Source organism: Acartia tonsa, chromosome 4, assembly GCF_053477335.1.
Source record: "Acartia tonsa isolate MP-2025a chromosome 4, ASM5347733v1, whole genome shotgun sequence".
Taxonomy (NCBI): Eukaryota; Metazoa; Arthropoda; class Copepoda; order Calanoida; family Acartiidae; genus Acartia; species Acartia tonsa.
The window spans coordinates 50,641,421-50,667,407 of record NC_137263.1 but is presented as its reverse complement, the minus strand read 5'-3'; the positions used below and the strand labels follow the sequence as shown (position 1 = coordinate 50,667,407).

The 25,987-nt window shown below is 31.9% G+C and overlaps 1 protein-coding gene across 11 annotated transcripts in view; it reads right to left on the bottom strand.

The window, feature by feature from the left end:
- The window catches only part of Lar (tyrosine-protein phosphatase Lar), a 248,844-nt gene that overhangs the window by 94,530 nt on the left and 128,327 nt on the right, over positions 1 to 25,987 (bottom strand). For 5 of the 11 annotated variants that reach the window (XM_080158785.1, XM_080158789.1, XM_080158788.1 and 2 more), the window contains exons 3-9: positions 13,799 to 13,902; positions 11,030 to 11,521; positions 10,028 to 10,172; positions 9,033 to 9,178; positions 8,342 to 8,496; positions 7,711 to 7,753; positions 1,418 to 1,455 (exon numbers count right to left, since the gene is read on the bottom strand). In XM_080158785.1, the coding sequence (XP_080014911.1) occupies positions 1,418 to 1,455; positions 7,711 to 7,753; positions 8,342 to 8,496; positions 9,033 to 9,178; positions 10,028 to 10,172; positions 11,030 to 11,521; positions 13,799 to 13,880 (1,101 nt within the window). In that variant the 5' untranslated portion in view covers positions 13,881 to 13,902. The remainder of the gene's footprint in view (positions 1 to 1,417; positions 1,456 to 7,710; positions 7,754 to 8,341; positions 8,497 to 9,032; positions 9,179 to 10,027; positions 10,173 to 11,029; positions 11,522 to 13,798; positions 13,903 to 25,987) is intronic. The other 6 variants (XM_080158793.1, XM_080158792.1, XM_080158795.1 and 3 more) reach the window with 3 other exon arrangements.

The following is a 25,987-nucleotide window of genomic DNA, read 5'->3' as shown; positions in this document are numbered from 1 at the left end:
TTTAAATAAATAATTCATATTTTAAACAGAAGCAGTAATTTACATCCTTTATCTATTTACCAAAACTATTATGGATAACTAAGAATATTCGATCCTGTATTATGAAGTAGTTAAGTTATGTCCCATAAGATCTTAGAAACAGTTAAACCGATCATTCAAAAAATGTAATGAGAAATATGTTATAATTTAGGCAGGTTTTACACTATTGTGCAATACTTGATTTTTAAAGTGTAACTGAGAACCGATTCTAATCCACAGAATGTTAATCAATTTCGAAGGAAAACCTATTTTTTGCTTAAATCAGGTATGATATTCTGATATCTAGACCTAGTTATGCTATGCATGATTTTTTAGTATCGCTGGACACCGGTTCTAATCCACCTGATATGAATCGGTTTCGAAGCCATACTGGAAAAAAAACCCTAGTGTTTGCTTAAATCAGCTATGATATACGAGTCCATCTTTGATATCTAGACCTAGTTATACTATGCATGATTTTTTAGTATGGCTGGAAACCGGTTCTAATCCACAGGATGTTAATCAGTTTCGAAGCCATACCTAAAATAAACCTATAATTTGCTTAAATCAGCTGTGATGTACGAGTCCATCTTTGATATTTAGACCTAGTTATACTATGCATGATTTTTTAGTATGGCTGGAAACCGGTTCTCATCCACCGGATATGAATCGGTTTCGAAGCCATACTGAAAAAAAACCCTATATTTTGCTTAAATCAGCTGTGATATACGAGTCCATCTTTGATATCTAGACCTAGTTTGTAGGAAAATCAAATTTGCTGCGCCTTTTACACTTTGTCTGTGAAGTACACAGACACTGGTACACAATATTATAAATCATATTTCCAGGCCACTATAGGACAGTAACTTATTCAATTTTGAGACACATTAAAATAACAGAATAAACTCTATGAATCCATCTTCTTTGTGATACTATATAGCGGCTACGCCCCTAAAGGACTCTAGAGGCACATAAAATGTTTTCTTTTTAATATATGATAAGATCAGCTGTTTACCAAAAAAAATCCAATAGGCGGCGCTTTATATATTTTTGATTTTATTGGGATTTCTTTGGGGATTGTCGTGGTACCTACCCCCCCCCCCCCCTCCCAAATAGCTAGTACCAGTAAGAAGCTATACTGTAAAGGAGAACCATATCGGTTCGTAACAAAACTTGTTTTAATCATCTAATTTTTCATTTTAATATCCACGGAAAGCTGTCTATAATACGATGCGATAAATAACTATCAGAGGCCCCAAGAGGAAAGATTGGTGTTCTGATGCAATTTGTTTAAAATGAAATTAAAGTAAAAATATGAGATTTTATAATAAATTTGATATTTGTATACTGAATAAATAAAATATTTGGGAAGAGTGGGTAAATAATTAATGCTACTCACCTTATCAGATTCTTCAGCAGCTTCTATTCTTAATGATCCTAAACATCACAAAATAGTTTGATTAATTCAAAAGTGTATTTTTTTTAATATAAGAGGGTATTTTTTCCGTAATTCAGTAAAGTTGGGTTGTAGTGTTAAATGATCTTATTAAGTCAAAGTGATCTTAATTATAACCAAATGTACATATATGAAATGGTCCATAATTAATAACAGTTTGACTTAATAAGAGCATTTGACTACAACCCAACACCCAACTTTACGAAATTACGCGAAAAAATGTTTATTTAATAGATGATTTGCCCAATAGAATATCAGTTGTTTACAATTTGAAGATTTTTGTTTAAAGTTTGGAAGATTTTTTTTCAAATCATAATTTTTTTCAAACAAAATCTTAAACAAAAAAGATTCTCTGAGGCAATAATTGTAAATACACATTCAGATTGATAAAAGTATTATGTGAAGTAAAAATACTACTTAGTTATACAATGTCTTAACTATTAATAATTATAATTCGAGTGGTTCGAAAAAGAAAAAAGTTATTGTTATATGTAAATTTCAGAGGAACTATTTTTAAAGCTCTTAAACTGTTTAATTTCCCCTGCCACAATATCCACGTATTCTACATCCATTATGATTTAAAATACCACTTTTTGTGTCTTAAACTTGCTTTACAATTTTTTTCTAGGGCAACAAATTTTCTTTTAAGAACCACCTGGTTTATACAAATGAAGAAAGTATAGAATCATATGCACAAAATATGCAAAACAGTTGTCACAATACATATTTGTGATGTTCACATCTTTGGGACAAATAAAGTCATATTATATTATTTATTTATCGCATCATATTATAGACAGATTCCCACAAACATTAAAATGAATTTTTTTAGATGAAAACAAGTATTGTTAGCCCGGGTCTTCAGTCTATTCGGGTTTTAATTTTGTTATTTTTATTTTAATATTTGTGGAAAATTGTCTGTAATACGATGTTATGAATGATTTTTCAGTATAACAAAAAACCGGTTCTAATCCAGCGGATGTTGATCGGTTTCGAAGCCAAACTGGAATATTTATTATTTGAAAATATTGTCCCAAAAATCCTTATTAATGGAGGAAAAGAAAGTGCAAGTGCTGAAACAATTCAAATACTTGTGACAATACAATTTAAAAGTGACAGTCAGAAGAAAACTTAAAATATGAAGAAATAATCATTCCAGTATGGCTTCGAACCCGATTAATATCCGTTGGATTAGAACCGGTTCTCAGCCATACTGAAAAATCATGTATAGCATCGTATTACCAATGATTTTCAACGAATATAAAAATAAAAAAAAACTATAATTAATATCAGTTTTGTTAGCCCGGGTCTGTGGCCCCTAGGGGCTAACAAAATTGATTTTAATCCTATTTTTTAAATTTTAATATCCGCGAAAAGCTGTCTACAATACGATGCAATTAATAAACATTCATATTTTGGGGTAAATATAAAAAAGTTGTTTCGTTATGCAATTAAAAGTTTTATGAAATAACTATTTAAAGAATCTATTTTAAGGTCAACCAACAGAAGCTTTGGTCTAAGGTCATTATAACAGCTCAGTCGGTCATGAGACGGCCGTTATAATAATTAAAACGTTTTCAAAGTACTTAAGGAACTATAACTAATGTTCAGAAAAAAATACGATAAAATTATTTCATGGTAGTTTAAAAAATAAACGTTTATTTTAAAATTAATGAGGGTTAACTCAAAGTTAAGCCAATGAAGAAGAAAACGTTATGATAAAACTTTGGGGACTAGAGCAATAAACAGCCTATTGTCCCCTCCCTCCCTAATATAAATCCGTGTTGTTTGTGTGACACCTGCACGCCACTGGCAAACATACAAGAACATACTTTAATTAGTGTCGGATAACTTCTATCATAAACCTCAAATGCATTCAACCACCCCCCCCCCCCACTCCACTTTATATTCTTTCATTAACCCTTCTCCCCCATTGTATCATTGTATCACAACCCACCTTTGCCTTATGCCTAACAAACAACCAAGTTATGCTGAAGTTCAGATTTAGAATTCATATTAAGTGTTACAATATGTGTGTGTGTGGTATTTGTTTCACAGTAGCGTACAAAGGATTGGTTTAATGCTATTTTATTGTATTATTTTGCAGGGTTCTAAAGGGATAAGACAATGGCCGATAAAATAATGTACATCCCTATTGATGAAAAATAAAGTTACCAGTATTAGTGCTGGAAACGTTTGGACATTCAACTTAAGGAACCAACCATTTAAAATTTATTAAAGTCCCAAAGTTGTTAAACAACGAATAAAAAAACTTTGTTACAAAACTTTGAGGACTATTGGCCCACTGTCCCCTTCCACCCTGATAATTTGGACTAAACTGGGTGACAAGAAGCCAACCACCCGTGTAAGACCCTAATTATAAAAGCCCCACAAGACCTAACCTAATTATAAGCATCTGAAGGGAGAGTAATTTCCTTTGTTATTATTTTTTTTTCTAAAGTGGGAGGTAGGTTGTGCTAAAAATCCGTAAAGGTGTGAGTTTTAAGGCTTTAAAATTAGTAGATTATATTCACGAAATATGTGTATTTCTTATTGAAAAGAACTAGGTATAGACAGTTTTTTTTTAAGGTTAACATAAATTTTTATCGTTCTACTACTGTTTTCAACTTAAAACTCAAAACCTTTACGGATTTTTAGCGCAACCTACTTCCTTTTTGCATTTTTCTTTCTTCTAAAATTTTAATATTAGGTAGGTAATCCTATGTACTCTACTGATTATATGTGTATGTGTTTTTTGTCTCTGCTATTCGTAACTGATAGTAACAAGAACGACTAGTTTCAAAACTACCTGTGTATTTTTTCATTGTAGCACAAAACATGGGATAAATATCTGACCAAAAATGACTAGTTACATTTTTTGCATCTTTTTTGTTATAGGTATTCTTTTAGCATAAATGAATAGAAAAATTAAAATTTTTAAGGCCAGAAATATTTAACCCTTACAAAACGGTGCGAATAAGTTTATATATACAGGGTGGGGCAAATAAGACCGGACAAATTCTAACTTCTAAACAAATGAACATAAAATCGTCAATTTTAAAGATTTTATTGAATTTTAAAAACTGGCAAGCAAAATAGGTATATGACTATTAGATTATTCAATAAAATCGCCGCCAGCCTTAATTACTGCCTCTACCCGCCTCCTCAACCGCCGGCAGGTCCAGGTCAAAATGTACCGGTCCAAGCTGGCGTAGTTCTTCTTGATAGTGGCAATGAGGGAGGTCTTTATGGTGTGGGTACGTCTATTGGTGCATGCTTCAAAGTAGCCTTAGGCCCAAAAGTCCATTGAATTAAGATCGGGCTGCTGGGAGGCCACATTTCCTTAGGAACGTGAGTAACCGCAGGATCCAAATTCGCCCAACTTTCAAGCCACTCTTTTACACAGATGCTCTTATTTGGACCACAGTTGAGCTAGAACGACGTTCTTTACCTTTTTAGAAATGGCACGAAGTTTCAGCTAGGGTTATCAGCGCAACCTATAGTCTAAAATGAGTTTTCAAGTTCAATATGGGTCCCTAAAGTCAAGAACCGAGAAATTTTCACGGTTTTTGACGTTTTTTACATCTCAAAATCTGTCCCGTTTCACTTTGCTGGAGTACTACGGCCAAGCCATTTCAGATAGAGAGCTCTAGTCTTTTCTAGTGTCTTACTTATGTATCTAACAATATCCCCAGCAATTTGCATAACTCTACCTCACCTACAGATGGGCTGAGGTCATATTTAGTGGGCCCTAGTCGAGAATCCAGATTAAACCACCGGCGCATTTGGAATCTGCCTTGTTGAACATATGCGCGGCCAGCTCGTTGTACACGTACATCTACGTCCAAAGATTTTTTTTGCTAATAGGTCATTACCTAAGCTTTTTATAGTGTGGTCAAACGTCCGGATTGGTCAAGTAGTTTTGGCGCTATGGCCGTTTAAAGTTTGTCCGGTCTTATTTGCCCCACCCTGTATATATTCATTATATATAAAACTGTGCGAGAAAATAAAAGGTGACGAAGTGAGTGACATTGTCCTTTCCATTTTGTCCCAACATTTAGTTTTTTTTATTTTTTAAAATGATTTATCAAGTCTTAAACCATAAATTATGTTTTTTTGTCATGATTTTGAAGAAAAATACACAGAGGGTATTTTTTTCGCGTAATTTCGTAAAGTTGGGTTTTTGGTTGTAATAAGAGTGTTCGTAATTATAACCAAATGTATATATAACATGAAATGGTCCATAATTAAGAACAGTTTGACTTAATGGGAGCATTTGACTACAACCCAACACTCATCTTTACGGAATTACGCGAACAAAAATCACCCTCTGTTATGGTTCAAGGTGTTGATTATTCATTGTTAAGTTGAACACCGCACGACACAGTTAAACACCTTCCCTCATTTAAATTTGAAGGTTCCATTATTATTATTATTATTATTATTAAAAGATAGATAGATAGGAGAGAGAAAGTATAAAAATAAAACAGGTACATATAAGTAAATACATTAATTTTTTCTTCTGTATATGAATATACATATTTGTTGCTTCAAGAGCTCCATAAAATATTTTACTCCTTCACTATATGACTGTAATATTTCAGATGTATTGCAGAGCTTTGCCGTGGGGACATGTTTCTCAGAACCTCACTCCAGTTTTATTACATACAAACAACTATACTGGGAAAGAATTGCAATTTAAAAGAAACATCAGTCTTGCCAGAAAACAAATATTTAAACCATTTTGTTCTTATTCTCTTGCTGGGAAAAAGTTACATTTCTTTCTTAAATTTCACATGAACGTTATTGAATTTTAGAGCAGGTTCTAGTTAACCACATACATATATTTGTTTTAACACATTTTACTTTCTTTTTAGTAGCGAAGCTACTCTATAATTTGTAATGTCCGTCTGTCCGTATGTCCGTATGTCCGTATGTCTGTATGTCCGTATGTCCGTATGTCCGTCTTAGTTAGGGGGAAACGTGATTTTCTCGGCTCCTATAAAAGATAAAAGGCTGAAAATTTTTGACAACATTCCCATTATCAAGGAGCACAATTAACTATATAACATCAATGGCGATAGGACCGCTTTTTAGCAGGTTTTAGGCTATTTTTGTATTTTTCACATTTTTCTCCATATCTTTGGTGTTTATGGTCCGATTTCCAAAATTTTTTCAGTTATAGAATCAGAATTAAATTTCTTGTCGTTTCAAGAAAACAACTATGACGTTCAGACTGCCTTTAAGCAGGTTTTATGCTATTTTTGTATTTTTCACATTCTTCTCCATACCTTTGGTGTTTATGGCCCAATTTCCAAAGTTTTTCAGTTTTATTTTATCAAAATTAAATTTCAAGAACACATCAATGGCGGTCAGACTGCCTTTTTGCAGGTTTTTGGCTATTTTTATATTTTTCACATTTTTCTTCATATCTTTGGTGTTTATGGTCCGTTTTTTTTTTAATTTTTGTAGTTAAAAATATAAAATTTAAATTTCCCGTTGTTCTGAGCATCCAGTATGTAATTTACTTTGACCGTCAGTCTGTTAGTCATAGTACTGAAATATAAATAAATATTAAGAAATTAAAAACAAATGTTGAAAAGGTTTCGTGATTTTTTCCTAATATACATGCTTTTGTCAACTAATATCTAAATTCTTATTTAATTGTTTATGCTTCGCTACTTATGGATGTTGTCATCCTTGTTCTAATATAAATTGAAAATTTTTTTGAAACAAAGGAAAAATTTTGCAATAAAAGACATGTCCCAATTGAAAAGTAATTCTGAAATATTTGTCGAGCCAATAAAGAGCAGTAAAATAACTATCATGGAACCTTTTTATGGAATAATATGGAATAGAAAAGTAATAAAAACCATAGGTATGGGTGTTCACTATTATTGGAATGGATCCATGTTCTTAACTCAATTAACTTTCAACAGCTGTGTCTCTGAGATGATGTACAAATATACAATAGGTGTACAAATGCTAGCTACAAGTGAGATAAAAATATACAATGCAAGTGTACATTTGTACACTTTAAAACAGTATTTTGTACATCCTCTGCAATAAGACCAGCACAGAACTAAATAACTCGCTACAGAATTGTCTAAGTCTACAGTGATTTTTTTACATTCCATGAACAAGGCATTCAGCAATTTTTTTGTTTAATTGAACTTGATAATATTTAATCTAAGGATGTGGTTTGTCCATTCTCTATATAGTGGTGATACCCTTACCTCGCAGTTTACCTTGCGTCATTATGCTAAGACGTGGATTGGCCTGAAACAAACACAAAACAAAGGTTATTATAGTAGCTAATAGATAAAATAAATTTTAATAACAAAATTTTTCCATATTAATAACTTTTTTTTCCTTGTTTGAGGGAAAAAAAGGTTGGTTTATTAAAACACACTACACACACACACTTCTGTCATAAAGGAAAAAAATTACAGAATATGTAAATAAAGATAAACCAGAGCTGGATCTTTAAATCATTTTAGTGGTGAGCCAGATCGGGGTGAGCCAACTTTCCACCAATATGAGAGCACAACATTTTAAGAAATGCCACGCTGTGATTGGCTGAAATTCGGCGAACCCCGATCTGGCTCACCACTAAAATGATTTAAAGATCCAGCTCAGAATAAAACTTATATAGGTAATATTTTACATTTTACTCTAAAAAAGTATCGCAAATTTAATTTGGAATAAAAAATTTCGTAACTTTTACAGAAAATCAAAATATTTGTAAACAAAATAACTACTTGTGTTTTGTAATATGGCTCAAAAAATATCTGAAACCAACCAATCTTCTTCTATTACAGTACTGTAATAAGACGCATAAAAAAAAACTAACTATTCTTATCCTACCTTAAAATCAATAGGCCTGACATCCTTGACCCAAGTGATGACGGGGCTGGGCTCGCCAGTGGCCTCGCACATCAGCACAGCGTTGCGACCCATCTCAACAACCTTCATGCCAGGATTCTGGATTATCTGAGGAAATCCAACAGGAAGGTCCGTCTCTGCAATATGAATTGATTAAGAAAGGAAAGCATTCATAGTATCAAGGGGAAATCGTTAGAAGGGGTAAGGAGTGGGATATCCATAGCCTACAGCCGTCCAAAAATAAAATAAAATAGATTAAAGTCAACGCACTAAAATTGAGAACTCAATTAGTTCAGTGATTATTAAAATTTCAAGTCTCACACAATAGGTTAAAAAGCCTGAAAGTCTTTACTCAAGGTAATCTTTTTTAATTTAAAAGCTTTACAGAATTTAAAATAAATCTAAAAATGTGTATTACTAGACAACTACCTGGATCCCCCTGATGGGGACCTTTTTCGTCTGGTAGCAAATTGCTTTTAGCTCTTTTGTAGAGACATGGCTGTGTTAATATTCCCGACGCTATTGGTTAATTTTCAAGGACTCAATCAAATGTCGGGACAGGGTTTCGGGAAGGGAACATACAGTTATTTAACCCCTTCCCCCATCTCATGTTTTAAATCCAGAAATATTTTATTCGTGCAAATATTTTTTTTAAAAAATTATATGTTTATACCATCATAGACAGTGAGCTGTGCACTGGCCGAAACTTCATCCCCGACTCCATTCTCTGCCACACACTCATAAGCTCCGCTCTCTCGCTTCTTTCGCACGGGTTCAATTCTCAGCAACGAGCCACCCTCAAATTCTCCAATCAGATATCTAAAGAAAAATAGTTATTTGTGACATTTAGACTTTAGCAACGTATTTGACGTGTCACGAAGAGCGTCATTCATTACAGTAACTTAACTTGATACTCGGCGATGGTGAGGTAATAATGATGAGCTCTCATGAGATAGCGGGCCAAGTCATAATATGCTTGAACGAGGAGCTTGAGTTGGCCCTAGTGTCTAAGTCTATACAAAAATGTCTCAGCCCACTCCATGTTGACTTAGGTCCAACCCCTAAGAAACTGTGGCCAATCAATCAATTTATCAACGTATCACATGAAATAATAAAGGTGTCTTTAATGTACTTTTAGCATCATAAATTCATCAAAATAAGGCAAACTTAACCTTTTCACTTTTTAACTCTTTATATTTATTTGACTTGCAAAGATAATATTGACCAAAAGTTTTCCCTGTCATATAAAAGTTCATCAAGATCAAAAAGAGGGATAATTATTCTACACTTTCCTTAGCCCTCAAATTGATCTAAAGGGATAAGACAATGACAGATGAATCGAAGTACATTCCCAATTTTGATGCACAAAATAAACTCTTCTATAGATTCTAATTAGCGGGTGAAACGTTTTAACACACAACTAAATGAACCAACAAATCATAATTCAATAAAATTCCCCAAAGATGTCATACCAACAAATAAGACTTTAATTGGGGACTAGTGCAATAAACAGCCCAATATCCCCTCCCTCTTTACAATAAATGTCCCAGATATTTTTTTCCTTTCCAGAAATAATCCTGCCTTTATTTTTTATGATACTTATTCCAAACCGTGATCAAAGCAAATAAACGTTTGCATTACTTTCCCCCCTCAAAAACCCAACCCTACCTTGAATCTGTATTCTTTAATTTCTTTCCATTTTTCCTCCAGTAGAAGTTGGGTGCGGGGTCGCCAGTGGCGTAGCAGTAGAAGACGGCTATTCCACTTGACTTCACTGATTGGTCCTGCGGGGCTTTCGTTATCTCTGGCGGATCTAAACATATTTAATAACATTTAAACACACCTCACAAAATATCTATATTGTTTATCTTTGATTGAAATAAAGTTGCTTGTTGCTTTTGTGTATAGATAAAAATTAAAAGCTCCATGTATATGAATCATCAAGTAGATCACAATATTGTATGTCTGTTTAAAAGACATCTATGGAATAGTTATTAATCGCATCATCTATAATACAAAGTAGAACGATGTCTGTCTGTCCGTCTGTCTGTCCCTTAAGATCTCGGTAACCACTGAACCGATCGGATTCTACTCTTCAGGGTATCTACCTATTGGTCCTGTGGTGGTTTTAAGCTATTTTCTTGGGGGGTGGGACACCCCCAACCCCCCCCAAAAACCAAAAAATCCCCCCCCAATTTTTTTTTTTTTTTTTTTTTTTTTGAAGGAGATTTCCATGGTCCTTTACGATTTTCGCCATAATTTTTTTTTATCACCTCTTGGGGCAGAGCCCCTAGAGGCTAGGGGCGAAGCCGCTAGTATTATATAAAACAGCATTCCGCGGATATTAAAATGAAAAATTAGAAGATTAAAACCAATTTAAATCTTATAATTATAACAAAACTGTTATTAATTTTTTTATTCTATTTTAATTTAATATACGTGGAAAATTGTCTGTCGACTGTCATACGATGCTTTTTTATATGATTTTTCATTATGGCTCTGAACCGATTCTAATCCAACGGATATTAATCGATTTCGATGCCATACTGGAAATGTAGTTCTTTCTGCAATCTTATCGTTTGGTAATTAGTTTGATCTTCTGAAACAAAAAGTATTTTAATTAAGTTTAAAATTATTGTCACAATGCTTAGTTTTCCCATCCATACTTACGGGAAAGGAACTGAATGAACGGGTTGTCAATGACCGGAATATGCGAGTCCTGGCTATGATGGTTCATGCCGGACTCTCCACCGTGATACCCGGTCACTGACGGCTCTGTCGTCTGCGGGACGGGGAAGCCCAGCGACCGTAGCTTCTCGTCCGACATTTCTGTGGCCGACTCCTCCTCCTCTTCCGTCAGGGTCCAGTTGGACACAAATTCAAAATTTGAATTGAAATGCAGGGGGGAGGATCCGGCCCCGCCGGCCCCAAGCTCGTAATGAAGCGCCGCGGATCCCCCAGTTTTGTCATAACGCAGGGAGCGCTTGTCATGTTGTTTTCGGCCAGATATGGCGGCCGCAGCAGACGACAAGGCAAAAAGTTTTTCGTAGTACGGCAAGGCTGGCAAGTCTGTGCGCAAGGTTGGACGGATGAACGAGGGAAACTGCTGTGACTGTTTGGCATTGTTATATCGGTTTGTAACCTCGGGTGGGCGTATGACTTCTAAAAGAAAATAAGACGGGCTGCACACTCAAGCACGCACGATACATTACCTGAACTTAATACCTTTTTTTTTTATAAATTGAAGAATATTTTCTAAGCAGTTAAATCAAGTATATATTGGCTGAACTAATAAAGACAATAAATATATTTATTATGACCTTCATGACACTTACAAAAGTAAAGAAAAGTTGATTTAATTAAAACACTACCTAAGATAAAATTATTAAGATTATAGGCTGTCCATTTTATGAAATAATTTTCTATGATTCCAAGGAAGATTAGACATTCTGTTGCTAAGTATGATATTAACCAAAAGTTCTGTCATTAATATTAAATTTACATGTAAATCAATTATGCAACAAATAGACAGTTTTATTTTAATTAGGTATCTTTTTTTTCATTCTAGTCTGTTATTTTTTTAAAAGCAAAGCTTTTCTATAATTAGGGTCAGTCCTTCCTTAACGGATAGCTCATATTGTTAATTTAGGCATGTTAGGATTGTTCCTTCAATTTGAAACTTTGCATGGTGATTCCTTTAGTAGTTAGGTAAGATTTAGCAACCCTATCATATTTACTAGAAAGTCCGTAGGTCCATTTAAGAAATGTCGATTTTTAACTTAACACTATCCTGTATTTAAGTTGTTTTTCAACAAATTTACTTACAATTTTGATTAGACTTACACATTTATGTATATTCTGCTTATTCAGTTCTAACACTCTACAAATGTTAATGTTTCGTTTTTCCTTCTGTTTGATAGATTCGCTTTTATGGATGTTGACATCCATGTTTGATTTGTCAAGCCTGGCTTTAATGGACGTTGTCAGCTTGCCTATAGTAAATACACCAAAGGTAAAATGTCCTTTAATGAGGAAACAATTTTGTTTATTTGAGCAAGAATCAGAAATACATAAACCCCGTGTGTCAGACACATATGTAACTTGCTGATATATTTATACGAGAGAAACAAATAAATAATTCTCACAGTATTATTTCTTTCTTACACATATTACGTGAATTATGTAATAATATATATTTAATATCTTTTTATTAGGATTTCCCTTTTTATAGGAGTCTAATCAGTTAAGTAATATTGCTCAAAAGTAAAAGCAATCTTTGGTTATGATATCAAGAAGAAAAAAATAATATAATCTACCAAAATATGTGAATAACATTTATGTCTTTTAATCTAAATACTAGATTTATCATTTGAAGTTTAAAACCTAGCATTAAAAAGATTAAAAACTAGGAAGAGTACACAAATATACAAAATAGGAAATTGAACATAAAAGCTAGGAAAATATGTAAATTGATACATACATCAAAAAGAGAAAAAGAAAAAATGTATGATTCGATACAAAATATGTTTTATCTTTATTTTGAATATGCTGAAACAAACAAGGTTAAATTCCAAAGAAAGTACCCATGCTTCATTTTCAAATAAAAAGTACTGATAGTATATAAATGCAATTTTTTTCCAATTCACATTCAACTTAGAATAAACTTGTAAACGTTATATATTTTTTTAAGGCCAACGTTACTACGTAAAATTGTTCATTTCTGGTGAATAAACTACCTATGTAAAAAGCAATTTTACTAAATTGGCGTCTACAGTTCATGTTAAGTTATTATATATTTTAACGGTTACTAAAAACGTTAATTCCTAATAAGTGATTTTTATTTGTTACAATAGATAATTGTTTTTGATGGTTCTAGAACAAACACAGGAGTGACAAACGTCGGAGTGGACACTTAACCTAACCTAACCTTTTTTAAACCATCTTTTTTAAAAGCCTAACCCCTGCGGGGGGCTTATTTGTATATACATAACCTAACCTTTACAAAAATACTTAAATAACTTAATATTTTAGACCCTCCTGCGTTTATCCACTCCGTTGTTTAATTTTTAATTATGATTTGGAGTAAGATCACTTTAGTACATTGTTTTATATCATTTAACAAGTTATAATTAGAAATAATTTCCTTTAATTTGCCCACTTGATCTTTAAAAAGTAGGGATTACCGATAATTTATATACATCCTAAATAATGATACACAAAATTACCCCTTCTGTAGACTATAATTAGTAGTTGGAAAGTTTGGACACTAAACTGAATAAACCAACCAATCAAAATATATTTAAAGTCCCCAAAGTTGTTAATCCAACGTATAAGAAACTGTTATTATAACACTTTGGGCCCTGGGGACTAGTGGAATAAACAACCCCCATTGTACACCTCTCTCTCTCTCTCTCTGATAAAAAATATAATTATACTTACTTTGTGCAGCCACAAGAGTCAAGTAGAGAAGGACAGATATGACTTTAAAGCAAGTCTGCAAGGTGACGGCGTCAGCTGTCATATTTGGGCTACCATGTCAATACCTGACAATAAACATACACACGGTCATAATCTCAACAATTAAGATTTAGTCATAATCAGGTCATACTAACTAAAACAATATGTAATAAGTTTCCGTTGGCATTACTATACTCGCTGGGAGTTGGCGCAATTTGTACGGTTGTATTCGTGTGTGCTTGAGTGTGCTTTTGTCATCATTTATAATAATATATGTATATATTTTAAGATATTTTCTATGATAATATCATTGGCTTGGTTAACAAGAAAGAGCGGTCAGATTCAGAAATATAATTGGGTGGCCAGGTACAAATAAAATTCATTGGTGGAAAGGAAAGCACTCATTTATTTCATTTCATAGTCTTTTTTTAAAATTCACATTGCTTAATTATCACTGGATATCATATAATTTTTATTTTATTTTAATCGTTCATTGTTTTCTGAAATAAACAATTAAAGTATGTACATAAAAATTAAATATATTACAATATTGTAGTATTTTATTGCTATTTGTTTTATGAATGATTTAATTTTATAGTATATATACATGAATAGTACAAAGTAATAATAATGTTTTTAGTAGCACAGCTACTCTATAAGTAATGTATTTATAATGGTAAGTCACATTGTTTGTTGACAAAGTTTAAAATCAAAGCCATAGATTGCAAAGAATTGATTCCACCACGTACCGAAGGTGTCATGTTGAGTGCTTAATCTCTGTTAGGAAGACAATGGGCTGTTTATTACACTAGTCCCCAAAGTTATTTTTTAATAACGCTTTCTTATTCCTTGGCTTAACAACTTTGGGGACTTCATTGAATCTAATTGGTTAGTTCATTCAGTTGAGTGTCCAAATGTTTCAACCACTAATTGTAATATACAGAAGATGTAATTTTGTGTTTCATCATTGGGGATGTACATCAATTTATCTTATCCCTTTAGATTCCTGCTAAACTTCCATATAAGTGATTGTTACAACTGCCCTGCTGATGGTCATAATTGTCATTGTTTTCTATAAAACTAGCGGCCACGACCCAGAGGCCTCTAGGGGCACGTAAAATGTTTTTTTTCTTCAATCTATGTTAAAATCAGCCTTTTACCAAAAATATCAGTTCAACGGTTAGCGAGATTATTTGGTACAAGACAAACACCCTGACTCTTTATTATAAGGATACTGTAATAATACCAAACCATAATAAAAATTAATTAAGGAAAACCAAACGGATGCATTTTTATATTTTTGCTTCTCATTCTGCTTTCATTTGAAAAGTGATAAAGTATAAAAAATCAATTATTCTAAACTATCCCTATCTATTTTCTGAGCTCAACTATGGTCTAAATCAAATTTTTATATTTTATTTGAAAAACGTAAATCCTTGTATAATTATATACGGTTTAATTTTTCTAAAGCTTAAGATCTCAATAACAGCTGTACCAATTTGGCGAGCTTTACAGAGGTCTTGTGAATGTTTAAGGCTATTTTGTGTCAAGATTCAAACCTTGGGATGGTTTTAAGCTATTTCTAGATGAGTCCTGGATGCTACGGGCTTAGCAACTAGTATATAGTAAATAAAATAAGACAACTTGCTGTTAAAATCTTTAAAATATCTGTGATATAATATAGAAAATCTTATTGTGTATTTTGTGGTCTGATCAATGAGGATATACAGGCGTAGATACTATGGCAAAGAATTAACAGTCAGAAAATTTTGGTACCTAAAACCATATTAATTCAAGTTTTGCTTTTTTTTAAATAACTGAAAGAACTTTTATTAGGGCTCAAATTAAGCCATAAAAATTTTGTCATTTTTTATTGAATTGTGCATCAAATCTAACTTGCTGCAACATCTTGCAGCTTTTACACTTTTTTTTTGAAGGAATCCAGATTTTATGCCTACTTAGAAGATTCCAGAAATGCATCCAATTAAGTTTGTAATTAAGCCTCACTTTTCAAACAATATTTTATTTGAGAATACCTTTGCCATTTTAAATGGATCCCTCTTTCAAATGCAAATTAAAATGGCAATTTTGCATTATATTTTTTTCAATTAGAGAATACACTGAATTTATTTCTTAATAATTTATTCCAAAGCAGTGATTTGTCAAATTATAATTTTTTTCTAAATTAAATCAACAATTTAGTACCTATTGATTCCTAAATTGTGAGCAAAGCTTAAAGTTCAACAATTTACACAATAATCTTATAGCAGGAATACAATTTGTTAAAAGTAAATACAAAATATTTTTTTTAAAATGATAATAGATATTTATCGCATCGTGTTATAAACAGCTTTTCGTGAATATAAAAATGTACAATTATATAAAATTAAAACCAGATTAATTAACCCCAAGATACATGACCAGCGTGGCTGAGAACTAGTTCTTATCCATTTGGTGGATATTAATCGGTTTCGAAGCCATACTGGAAAATTTATGAAACTCGTAAACCTACATCCTTATAAATATAATCTTAAAGTTTTACGGGGAGTTATGATTTAGTTTGGCTCTGTATTTCAATTCAGGGATCTTAAGGGATAAGACAATGACCGGATAAATTGATTTACATTCTCAATGATTATACACTAAATTTACCCCTTCTGTAGATTTAAATTAGTGGTTACAACGATTGAACACTCAACTTAAAAAACCAACCAATCAAAATTTGGCAAGTCTCCAAAGTTGTAAAGACATTAAATAAGAAAACATTATTATAAAACTTTGGGGACTAGTGTAATAAAAAGTCCATTGTTGCTTCTCTCTCTGATTTGTATTGTTATGAAGAATAAAACGATGGCGCATAATGCATGTAAGTACTTGAATCTGCATCTAGAGTGATATCCAATACAATAACCTCACATATCATTATAGGATCAATACAAATACTTCAGAGTTGACCATGTAAAAGGCAGGGAGGGAGGGGACATTGGGCTGTTTATTACACTAGACCCCCAAAGTTTTATAATAACGTTTACTTATTCGAACAACAACTTTGGGGACTTTTATTATGTTTGATTGGTTTGTTCATTAAGTTGATTTTCCAAACGTTTAAGTCAATAATTGTAATCTACAGAAGGGGTATCATTTTATGTATCATTATTGGGGATGTACATCAATTTATCAGTCATCGTCTTATCCCTTTATCTTTTCATTGTTAAGAAAAAGAACATTCAATGTATATTTTAACATTCAGATGATCAAATTGAAAGTTGTTTATGCTTTTTGTGTATTTCTTTTCATCTTATCTCTAGCAAAAAAAAAACTTTAAAGATCATTTTATCAAAATCACGTTCTTTACTAATGTTTTCAGAAGAATTGGTAGTTTAACAGATTAAACATCCATCATAAAACTATCCCCTAAGCATGAGTTATGTTTATTGAAAATTGCCTTTACAATTTGATTAAAGCTAAACTCTTATCTATAATACAAAGTAGAACGATGTCTGTCTGTCTGTTTGTTTGTAGCGAAGGATCTCGCTAATCGCTGAACCGATCGGGTTCTCCTTAACAGGTAGCTTTTCATAGGTCCCGGGAAGGTTTATAACTATTTTGGGGGAGGGTACCACCACCCTCCCAAGAGAAATCACAATAAAATCGAAAAAAATTGAAATATTTCCGTCGCTAGCGTAGTCGCGCTGCGTAGAGACATGAATTTAACAGCTGATAACATAGATAAATTATTATCAAATTAGATATTTAAAATAAAAATAAAAACATTTAAATGCCACTAGAGGCCTCTAGGGGCGTAGCCGCTAGTTAAATAAAAAATGATTAAAGTAGGTCATAATTTTACTATGCCTAATTTTATAGCAGCCAAGATGCTTAGATAAAGTAGCTTTTCGAAGCGCCCCTCCTCACAATTAATTAGATTTCCTCACCAACTAAATAAACACAGGGAGGGAGGGGACATTTGGCTGTTTATTAAACTAGTCCCCAAAGTTTTGTAATAACCTTTTCTTATTCGTTGGGTTTATAACTTTGGCGACCTTTATTCAGTTTTGATTGGTTGGTTCAATCAGTTAAGTGTCAAGGCGTTTCAACACAGAAAGGGTATTCTTGTGTATCATTTTAGGAGATGTCTCATTCCTTTACATCCCTGAAATAGACATCAAAAGAGAGCCATGTTTTGGGTAGAGGGGGGAGAATGTTTCCTCACTTCCTTTGAATTAAGATTTCAGGTTGTTGGATTTAATGTGTTAAATTATGTCTCCCCACATGAAACTAGATGAAAGAAAATGTCAGATTGTATTAGCCTGCGCCTCTATACAAATTATTAAATATTGGTCTAAACACAACACACAGTTGACTTCAATAAAATGTAGGTTTTTTTTGAGGGCAATAAAAATGGGTTACTAGGACTTTGGCTAATCCAAAAGCGTGAGAAAGTGGTGTGTCCCTCTTGGAAAACTCCTTGGTACGCCACTGGTCCTTTTGTAATTGATGCTATTTATAGTTTAAAAATTAATCTTCATGGTAATATTTTCTCTATAAAATACTAAATATACTATCAAAATATAAATAAATTGATCTTTATAAAAGAAAAGGAACTCTGCTCTATAATTCTAATTGTTTTTCAGGGTGACAAATACAAACGCTATGGGTTAACGTTTATTTTGGCTACAATTTAAGACAGATGTACAAAATTTTAACTTATGTTTCTTTTGACCAAAGAGCATTTTCTCTATAGCCATTTTAATCTGTACGTCAGTCCTTTATGCTTCAAAAATGTTATCTACATTGCTGCTCAAAACTCGCCAAACATCCAGGGATCTAAAGGGATATGACAATAGCCGATAAAATGATGAACATAACCAATGTTAAAACAAAAAAAACTCCTTCTGCAGATTAAAATTAGTGGTTGAAACGTTTGAACACTCAACTTAATGAATCAACCAATGAAAATTTACTAAATTCTCCAAAGTTGTTAAGACAACGAATAAGATAACGTTATCAGTACGTCATTCCTTAAATGTAAATGAATACCTACATATCTGCTAAAAACTCGCCAAATATCCAACGATCTAAAGGGATAAGACAATGGCCGATAAGTGATGTACATCCCCAATGTTAATTCACACAATTACTCCTTCTAGAGATTGAAATTAGTGGTTGAAACGTTTGAACACTTAACTTTATAAATCAACCAATGAAAATTCACTAAAGTCTCCAAAGCTAAGACAACGAATAAGAAAACATTATCATAAAACTTTGGAAACTTGTGAAATAAACAGCCCATTGTCACCTCTCTCTCTCTTTTTTCTTAAATCAAATGTAAAAACTATTTATTCAAGTTTGGTCCAATAAATCTTGTAATAAATTCTCTAATATTCTAAATGTAAATACCTCCTAATAGCAAAAGCCCATTAAAACATTTTTTCCCACATTAAAAATACATATTATTTACAAATAATATAACAAGAACAATAATGTCCATTAGTGATTCAGCACTTAGCTAATGAATTTATGATTCAATAATAGTTATTTCTCGCCTCCGGCACCTCGGGGCTAAAAAAACTAGTTTTAATCTTTTGATTGTACATTTTTATATTCGTAGAAAGCTGGATATAATACGATGCTAGAAATAGTTTTTTCGTATGGATGAGAACCGGTTCCTATCCACCGGATTCGAATGAATACGAGAAAAGATATTAATAGAATCGTATTATAAGCAACTTTCCGCGGATATTAAAAGAAAAATTGTAAGATTAGGAATACTTTTGTGATTTTTATTTAGTGTCTGTAATTCGATGCTATACATGATTTTTTAGTATAGCTGAGAACCGGTCTGTAATCCACCGGATATTAATCAGCTTCGAACCCATACAGGAAATAATTTCATTTTTAAACTCTAAAAACAAAAGCTTTATAATCTTAAGGCAAATTTATTAAATATAAGTCCAAATAACAAATAGTCAAGAAAAGACAGAGTTGCTGTTAACGTCTGTGTGAATGTATGCTTGTATTTGGGACTGTTCACGTGATTGTGAGGTTGTATTATGGAAAGATGTGCTTTGTAAAATAAAATTAATAATATTTTGTGTTAGGAATTGTATTTAACTCTGATTGTTAGACGGGCAAGCAAGGAAATGTTAAAGAGTAACATCGCTTACTATTATATAATAATAATGGTTCCCCTGTAATAGAATGCCATACTATAGCATGGAAAATTATAAATATGAAGGTAGAGTGGGGGAAAATGGGCTGTTTACTGCACTAGTCCCCAAAGTTTTAAAATATCGTTTTCTTATTCGTTGTCTTAACAACTTTGGGGACTTCAGTGAACTTTGATTTTTTTATTCAATTAGTTATGTGTTTAGACGTTTCAACCACTAATTTTAATCTGCAGAAGGGGCAATTTTGTGTATTATCATTGAGGATGTACATCAATTTATCGGCTATTGTCTTATCCCTTTAGATCCCTGGTAAATATGTGAGTGTTCATTATATAATGTTTACAAACACACAACTAATCCATTTCATGTAAACCACTCGGATATAGAGCCATAAATTTGGTTTGATTAGTTCAGCTTGATTACCATTATGTTCGTATTTAACCTGGAACCCACTAGGTATACAAGAAATTAATTGAGGCAAAGCAAATAATACCTCTCACTACAGGGATCTAAAGGGATAAGACAATGGCCGATAAATTTATGTAAATCCCCAATGTTAATGCACTTAATTACCCCTCCTGTAGATTTTAATTAGTGGTTGAAATGTTTCAAAAAAAACTCAACTTAATAAACCAACCAATCAAAATTCAACAAGATCCCCAAAGTTAATAAGCAAAAGAATAAGAAAAAGTTTTTTTAAAACTTTGGGGGACTAGTGTAATAAACAGCCCAATGTCCTATCCCTCCTTGCTCTCACTATAAGTACACAGAAAGGAACAAGTATTAATATAAATAAATTCTGCATATAAAAACACTTGGATGTTCATAATTTTGGGTGAACCGAAAATTATTTTTGGTTCAAGCCCCTCCTCCCTACAAGGGGCTAAGCAATTAAAGTAGTGAAAATAGGTTTTTATACAAAACAAATAAATTATAATTTTGAAAATTTGCTTCTTTTTCGTCTTTTCAAAATCGAAGCTTTTTCTATAATTAGGATAGGTCCGTATGTCCGGGACAGTTAGCTCTCTTCGTCTTTATTCATAAATGTTAGGATTGTCCTATCGATTTCAAACTTTGCATGATGCTTCCTATAACAGGTAGGTACAATTTACGAAGCGTACCAGGAAGTCCATACGTCTATTTTAAAAATGTTGCTTTTTAACCTTTCTAACAAAAAATTTTTATGTGATATATTTATCCTATTAATCTTATTTTTGGAATGCTGAATCCTATTACAAAAAGGTACAATGTTATAAGCGAAGCATCTCTACTGTTTCAGAGCTTCGCACAGTGCCTTCGAAGGTGCTTTGACTTTAGTGTCAGAACCTAAATTGGGACATAGTGCATTTCATTACCCTAGGTTAGGTAACTTCATTTCACTTTTCAATAAAATCTAAAATGCAGCGGTTTTTGAGAAAATTAGATTTAAAAATTTCAAGTTCAATTTTCACCCACTAGGAGTTAAAATTTTGAACAACTTTGCTTTTATAAAGTCAGTCATAAAACCTCTCTATATACGATTTATGTAAGGCTGAATTTCCATGACCTTAGCAAAACAATTGATAAAAATGTCCATTAATTAATTAACTTCAGGAGTGGTTTTATGAAGAACTTTATTAAAGCAAAGTTGTTCAAAATTTTAAATAAATAATCTTTGCTTTTCTTGTCATGATTATGCGGTAACTCCTAGTGGGTGAAAATTGAACTTGAAATTTTAAAATTTAATTTTCTGAAAAACCGCTGCATTTTAGATTTTATTTAAAAGTGAAATGAATTTACATAACCTAGGGTAATGATATGCACTATGTCCCAATTTAGGTTCTGACACAAAAGTCAAATCACCTTCATTTGCACTGTGTTCGCTGTTTTGAATGTTCATTCTTTTTTTAATATTCATGAATGTCCCAGTGAATAACACGTACACTTATTGTATGTGTATATATATAACTGGTATACTATTTACTCAAGAATTGGTACTTTAGCTTGCAATTTCCTACTTTACTCTATAATAGGTAAATCTAAAACGTAATAACAATTAACTAATAAAATTATTTTCTAATAGTTTTCCGCAGGTTAAAAGCTTCTAGGTAATCAATAAACGCTGTTCAATAAAAAAATGGTTGAAACTAAACTTAAAATATTAAGAATTATAACTTAATATAAAAAAAATTTAAGCTTTTTTGTTAAAGCTTATGAATTAAAGTAATATTTCCCTTAGAGTAATGACAAAAATAAATAACTTAGCAAAAAAGACTGACTTTAATTCTTAAATTACATTTTTGCACCTTAATACAATCTAAAGGGACAAGACAATGGCCGATAAATTGTTATCCATCCCCAATGACGATACACAAAATTACCACTCTGTATATTACAATAAGGGGTTGAAACGCTTGGATACTCAAGTTAATGAACCAACCAATAAAAATTAACCCAAGTCCCGACAGTTGTTAAGCTAAAATAAGAAAATGTCATTATAAAACTTTGGGGACTTGTATAATTATCAGCCCAATGTCCCCTCCCTACCTGCCCACAATCATCTAAACCAAGTCCCCAATGCAACATTAAGAAAACACAGCACAAAGATAATTAATTTCCATTACCTAGTTCCACCCACTAGTACCTACCTAGGTATTTATTCCCAATATTTTCTCATGATTACAATGCAATGGTAGAGTAAGGTGCCAGGGAAGAAGGGGACATTAGGTTGTTTATTACACCTGTCCCCAAAGTTTTATAAGAACGTTTCTTTTTCGTTGGCTTGACAACTTTGGGGACTTTTATTGTATTTGATTGGTTGGTTTAATTAGTTTCATTCACCAATTGAAATCTACAGATAGGGTAATTTTGTGTATTTTCATTGGGGATGTACATCAATTTATCGACCATTGTCTTATCCCTTTAGATCCCTGAGAATAAGGTGCTCTCTACAAAAAAATAAAGAGTGTACAAAAAAATACTCCTTATATTTCCGATTATAAAAGTTCTCCCTAAAACACAACTGGAAAGTTTTAGGTTTCCAACGAATGAGGGAACGTATTTATATAAACTTTTGGAACCAGTATGATTTACAGTCCAATATCCCCTTCCTGGTACCCTTTATACAATTAGTTGTTTAGGAGATACTTTGTAAAATTTAAGAAAAATTGGAAAGCGCAAATTGTATTTAATCCGACATTCTAAAAACATTTGCTTTGGTTGAAATAAAGTATTTGTAAATTTTTTAGTGGACACCCTACTAATATATCTAATGTTGTTAAAGGCGTTTTGAAAAATAATAAGTAGGGGCAGTAAATTAATTAATTAATATGCCATTTCCTGGCTTATACTATTTAAAACATGTAATACTCAAACATGTAGTATAAGAAGAGAGATTTAAGAACAATTTTAAAACATTATCAGCTTAAAAATGTTAAAATCTATTTCACTTTCAGAAAACTAAATCTTCACGTATTTTTTGTAAATATTGTTAATTTCACTAATTTCAATTTTCATGGAAAGAAGACGAAAAAGCGGTTTGTCGTATTTTCAAAGTAGCTTTTCTCCTTTTTCTAGTTCCCGCATGGGGCTCTAATCCTGCGGGGCAATCATTAACATTTACCTAACCCAACCTAAAATAACCTATCAAAATTTACTGCGAAAATATGACGAACCCCGCTACTTCGTTTTCTTTCCATGATCCAAACATTTTGTATCAAATTCAAACTATCAATTAGTAATTTCATGCAGTTTCAAACTATATATAAAAGTTTTTTATTGAGTAGTAAAAAAAAGTTTGCAAAAGTAAATAAAATTGTAACGAAAGTTACATTATAATATTTATGTGTATGATCAATAATTATGATGTATGGATAGCCAGTAGACTGGTTCAAAATTATTAAACTTTAAAAATTTATGTCCTTTCAGCAAAAAAAAAAGGACTTATTCCATTAATATTTAGATTTTAAAAAATAAGAGCCAAATTAATGTTTTCTTCTTAAAAAGACATGTTCATAGTATTGGATATTTAGAAGCAAAGATCTGAAATTTAATAATGTTTAAAAGAACTTAATTCGAAAACTTTTGTCTAAAAAATAATCCAGAAAAATAACAAAGACATAAAACTTAATTATGTCAAAAAAATCTCAATCAAGAAAAGAAAATTAAGAACATTTATATATATTTTACTTATATCAAAACTATAATAATATTGAACATGTCTAATGGCCAGAACAACGTGGAGTGGAAATAAATCAAAATACAAAGTCTTTGCAATATAAAAGTGTTGCAAATCAATAAACTATTTATTCAATATATTGGCATATCAATTAAGCTCCAAAGTTTAAAGTTACCAAATAAATTTATTGTACATAATTTATTAAGAGAAAAGATTCTCTATATTTGTGTTGTGTCAGTTCGTAACAGTCAGCTCAAATCAAAATTCTACTTTATCATTGAAAACTTTAAAAATAGTTAACTCATTCATTAAGTTTGTATTTCCAATTAGCTAGTTAGCTGCGCCTTTACATCTAGGGGCTCTGTATTCGAAATGTTGGGAAAGGCAGAAAAATAACCTAAAACCATCCCAAGACTTATATTTTTAAAAAATTGGTTTAAACCATTATAGACATATGTAAAGCTTCCTTAATATGGAGAGCCCAATCGGTTCAGTAGTTCTTAAATCTTAATTCTTAAAGCCTTACTACTTTAAATAGTAGGATTATAATGGCTTTAAATCTAGAATTGTTAATGCTAATTTTTCGGTTAACTTATTGGTTGAGATTTGCTTTTATAAGATATAACCATCCATGTTCCTTTAAAAATTTCATTAAATGTGTGGTGTGTCCTCGTACAGATGCACAACCCAATATATATTATAATCATTTGGTTTTTGCCAGGGAGGGAGGGGACATTGGGGGTCTTTATTACACTAGTCCCCAAAGTTAATAATAATAATTTCTTATTTTTTGGCTTAAAAACTGGGGGGGAATATTATTGAATTTACATTGGTTGGTACATTAAGTTGAGTGTTTAAACGTTTCAACAACTAATTGTAATATACAGAAGGGAAAATTTTCTGTATATCATTGGAGATGTACATCAAGTTATGGGTCATTGTCTTATCCCTTTAGATCCCTGGGTGTTGCACAAAATAATCAGAGTACAGTGTTGATCTTTAGATTCAAATTTATGGTAACCTTGGAACCATAAGCAAGCCATGAGTACTGTTATAACAATATTTTGCTCAATTCCATAAAAATTCGACTTTTATTCTCTTTTCTTTTGGGCTTGTAATCTTTAGAGTAGAGGGGAGTTTTAGAGAATGGAACTTATATTATAAAAACCAAATAAATTTAATGGAAGAATAAAAAGTTTTTAATCATTGCAAAAAATAATTTTTTGAATAGTTTGAGAAGTTTAGCATTAATTTAAATACTAAATATAAAGTAATATGCAGTTTCATTTGTTAAGATTGTTTACATTTTTATTATGATCAAACTTAATAAGCTTAAAAATTAGGAGGGTTACAATTTGAACAACAAAAATTGTTTTTACTTTTTTTAAGAGACCTATTACCACTTTTTCTAAAAAGTCCACTTTTTACATGTAAAAATAAATAAAATATACTATAGAACCCAATCACAAAAGTTGCATCTGAGCCTTCCCAGCTCTCCATGAAATCAATTTTCAGAAATTCAGTATAACTACGTCCAACAAACTTAAGTCATAAATCAGTGAAGAATAGTGAAATTCAAATTTGAAAATTTGCAAAAATTCTCCGAAGTTTTGGACCGGTTAAAGTGAAACTTTGGTTTGCTGTGATAGTTGAGGCATGTGTTGAAAAGATCTGGTAATAATTTTGCATTATGCTCATATAATACATGTTACCTTCAAATATAAAATTTTTCAAGAATCCCAAAAAGACATATTAACTCAAAGAAAAGTTATAAAACCATTTTTATAATCTAAGGGTGAATTAAGAACTTTTGTTTTTTCCCAAAAATTAAAAGTTAGTTTACCC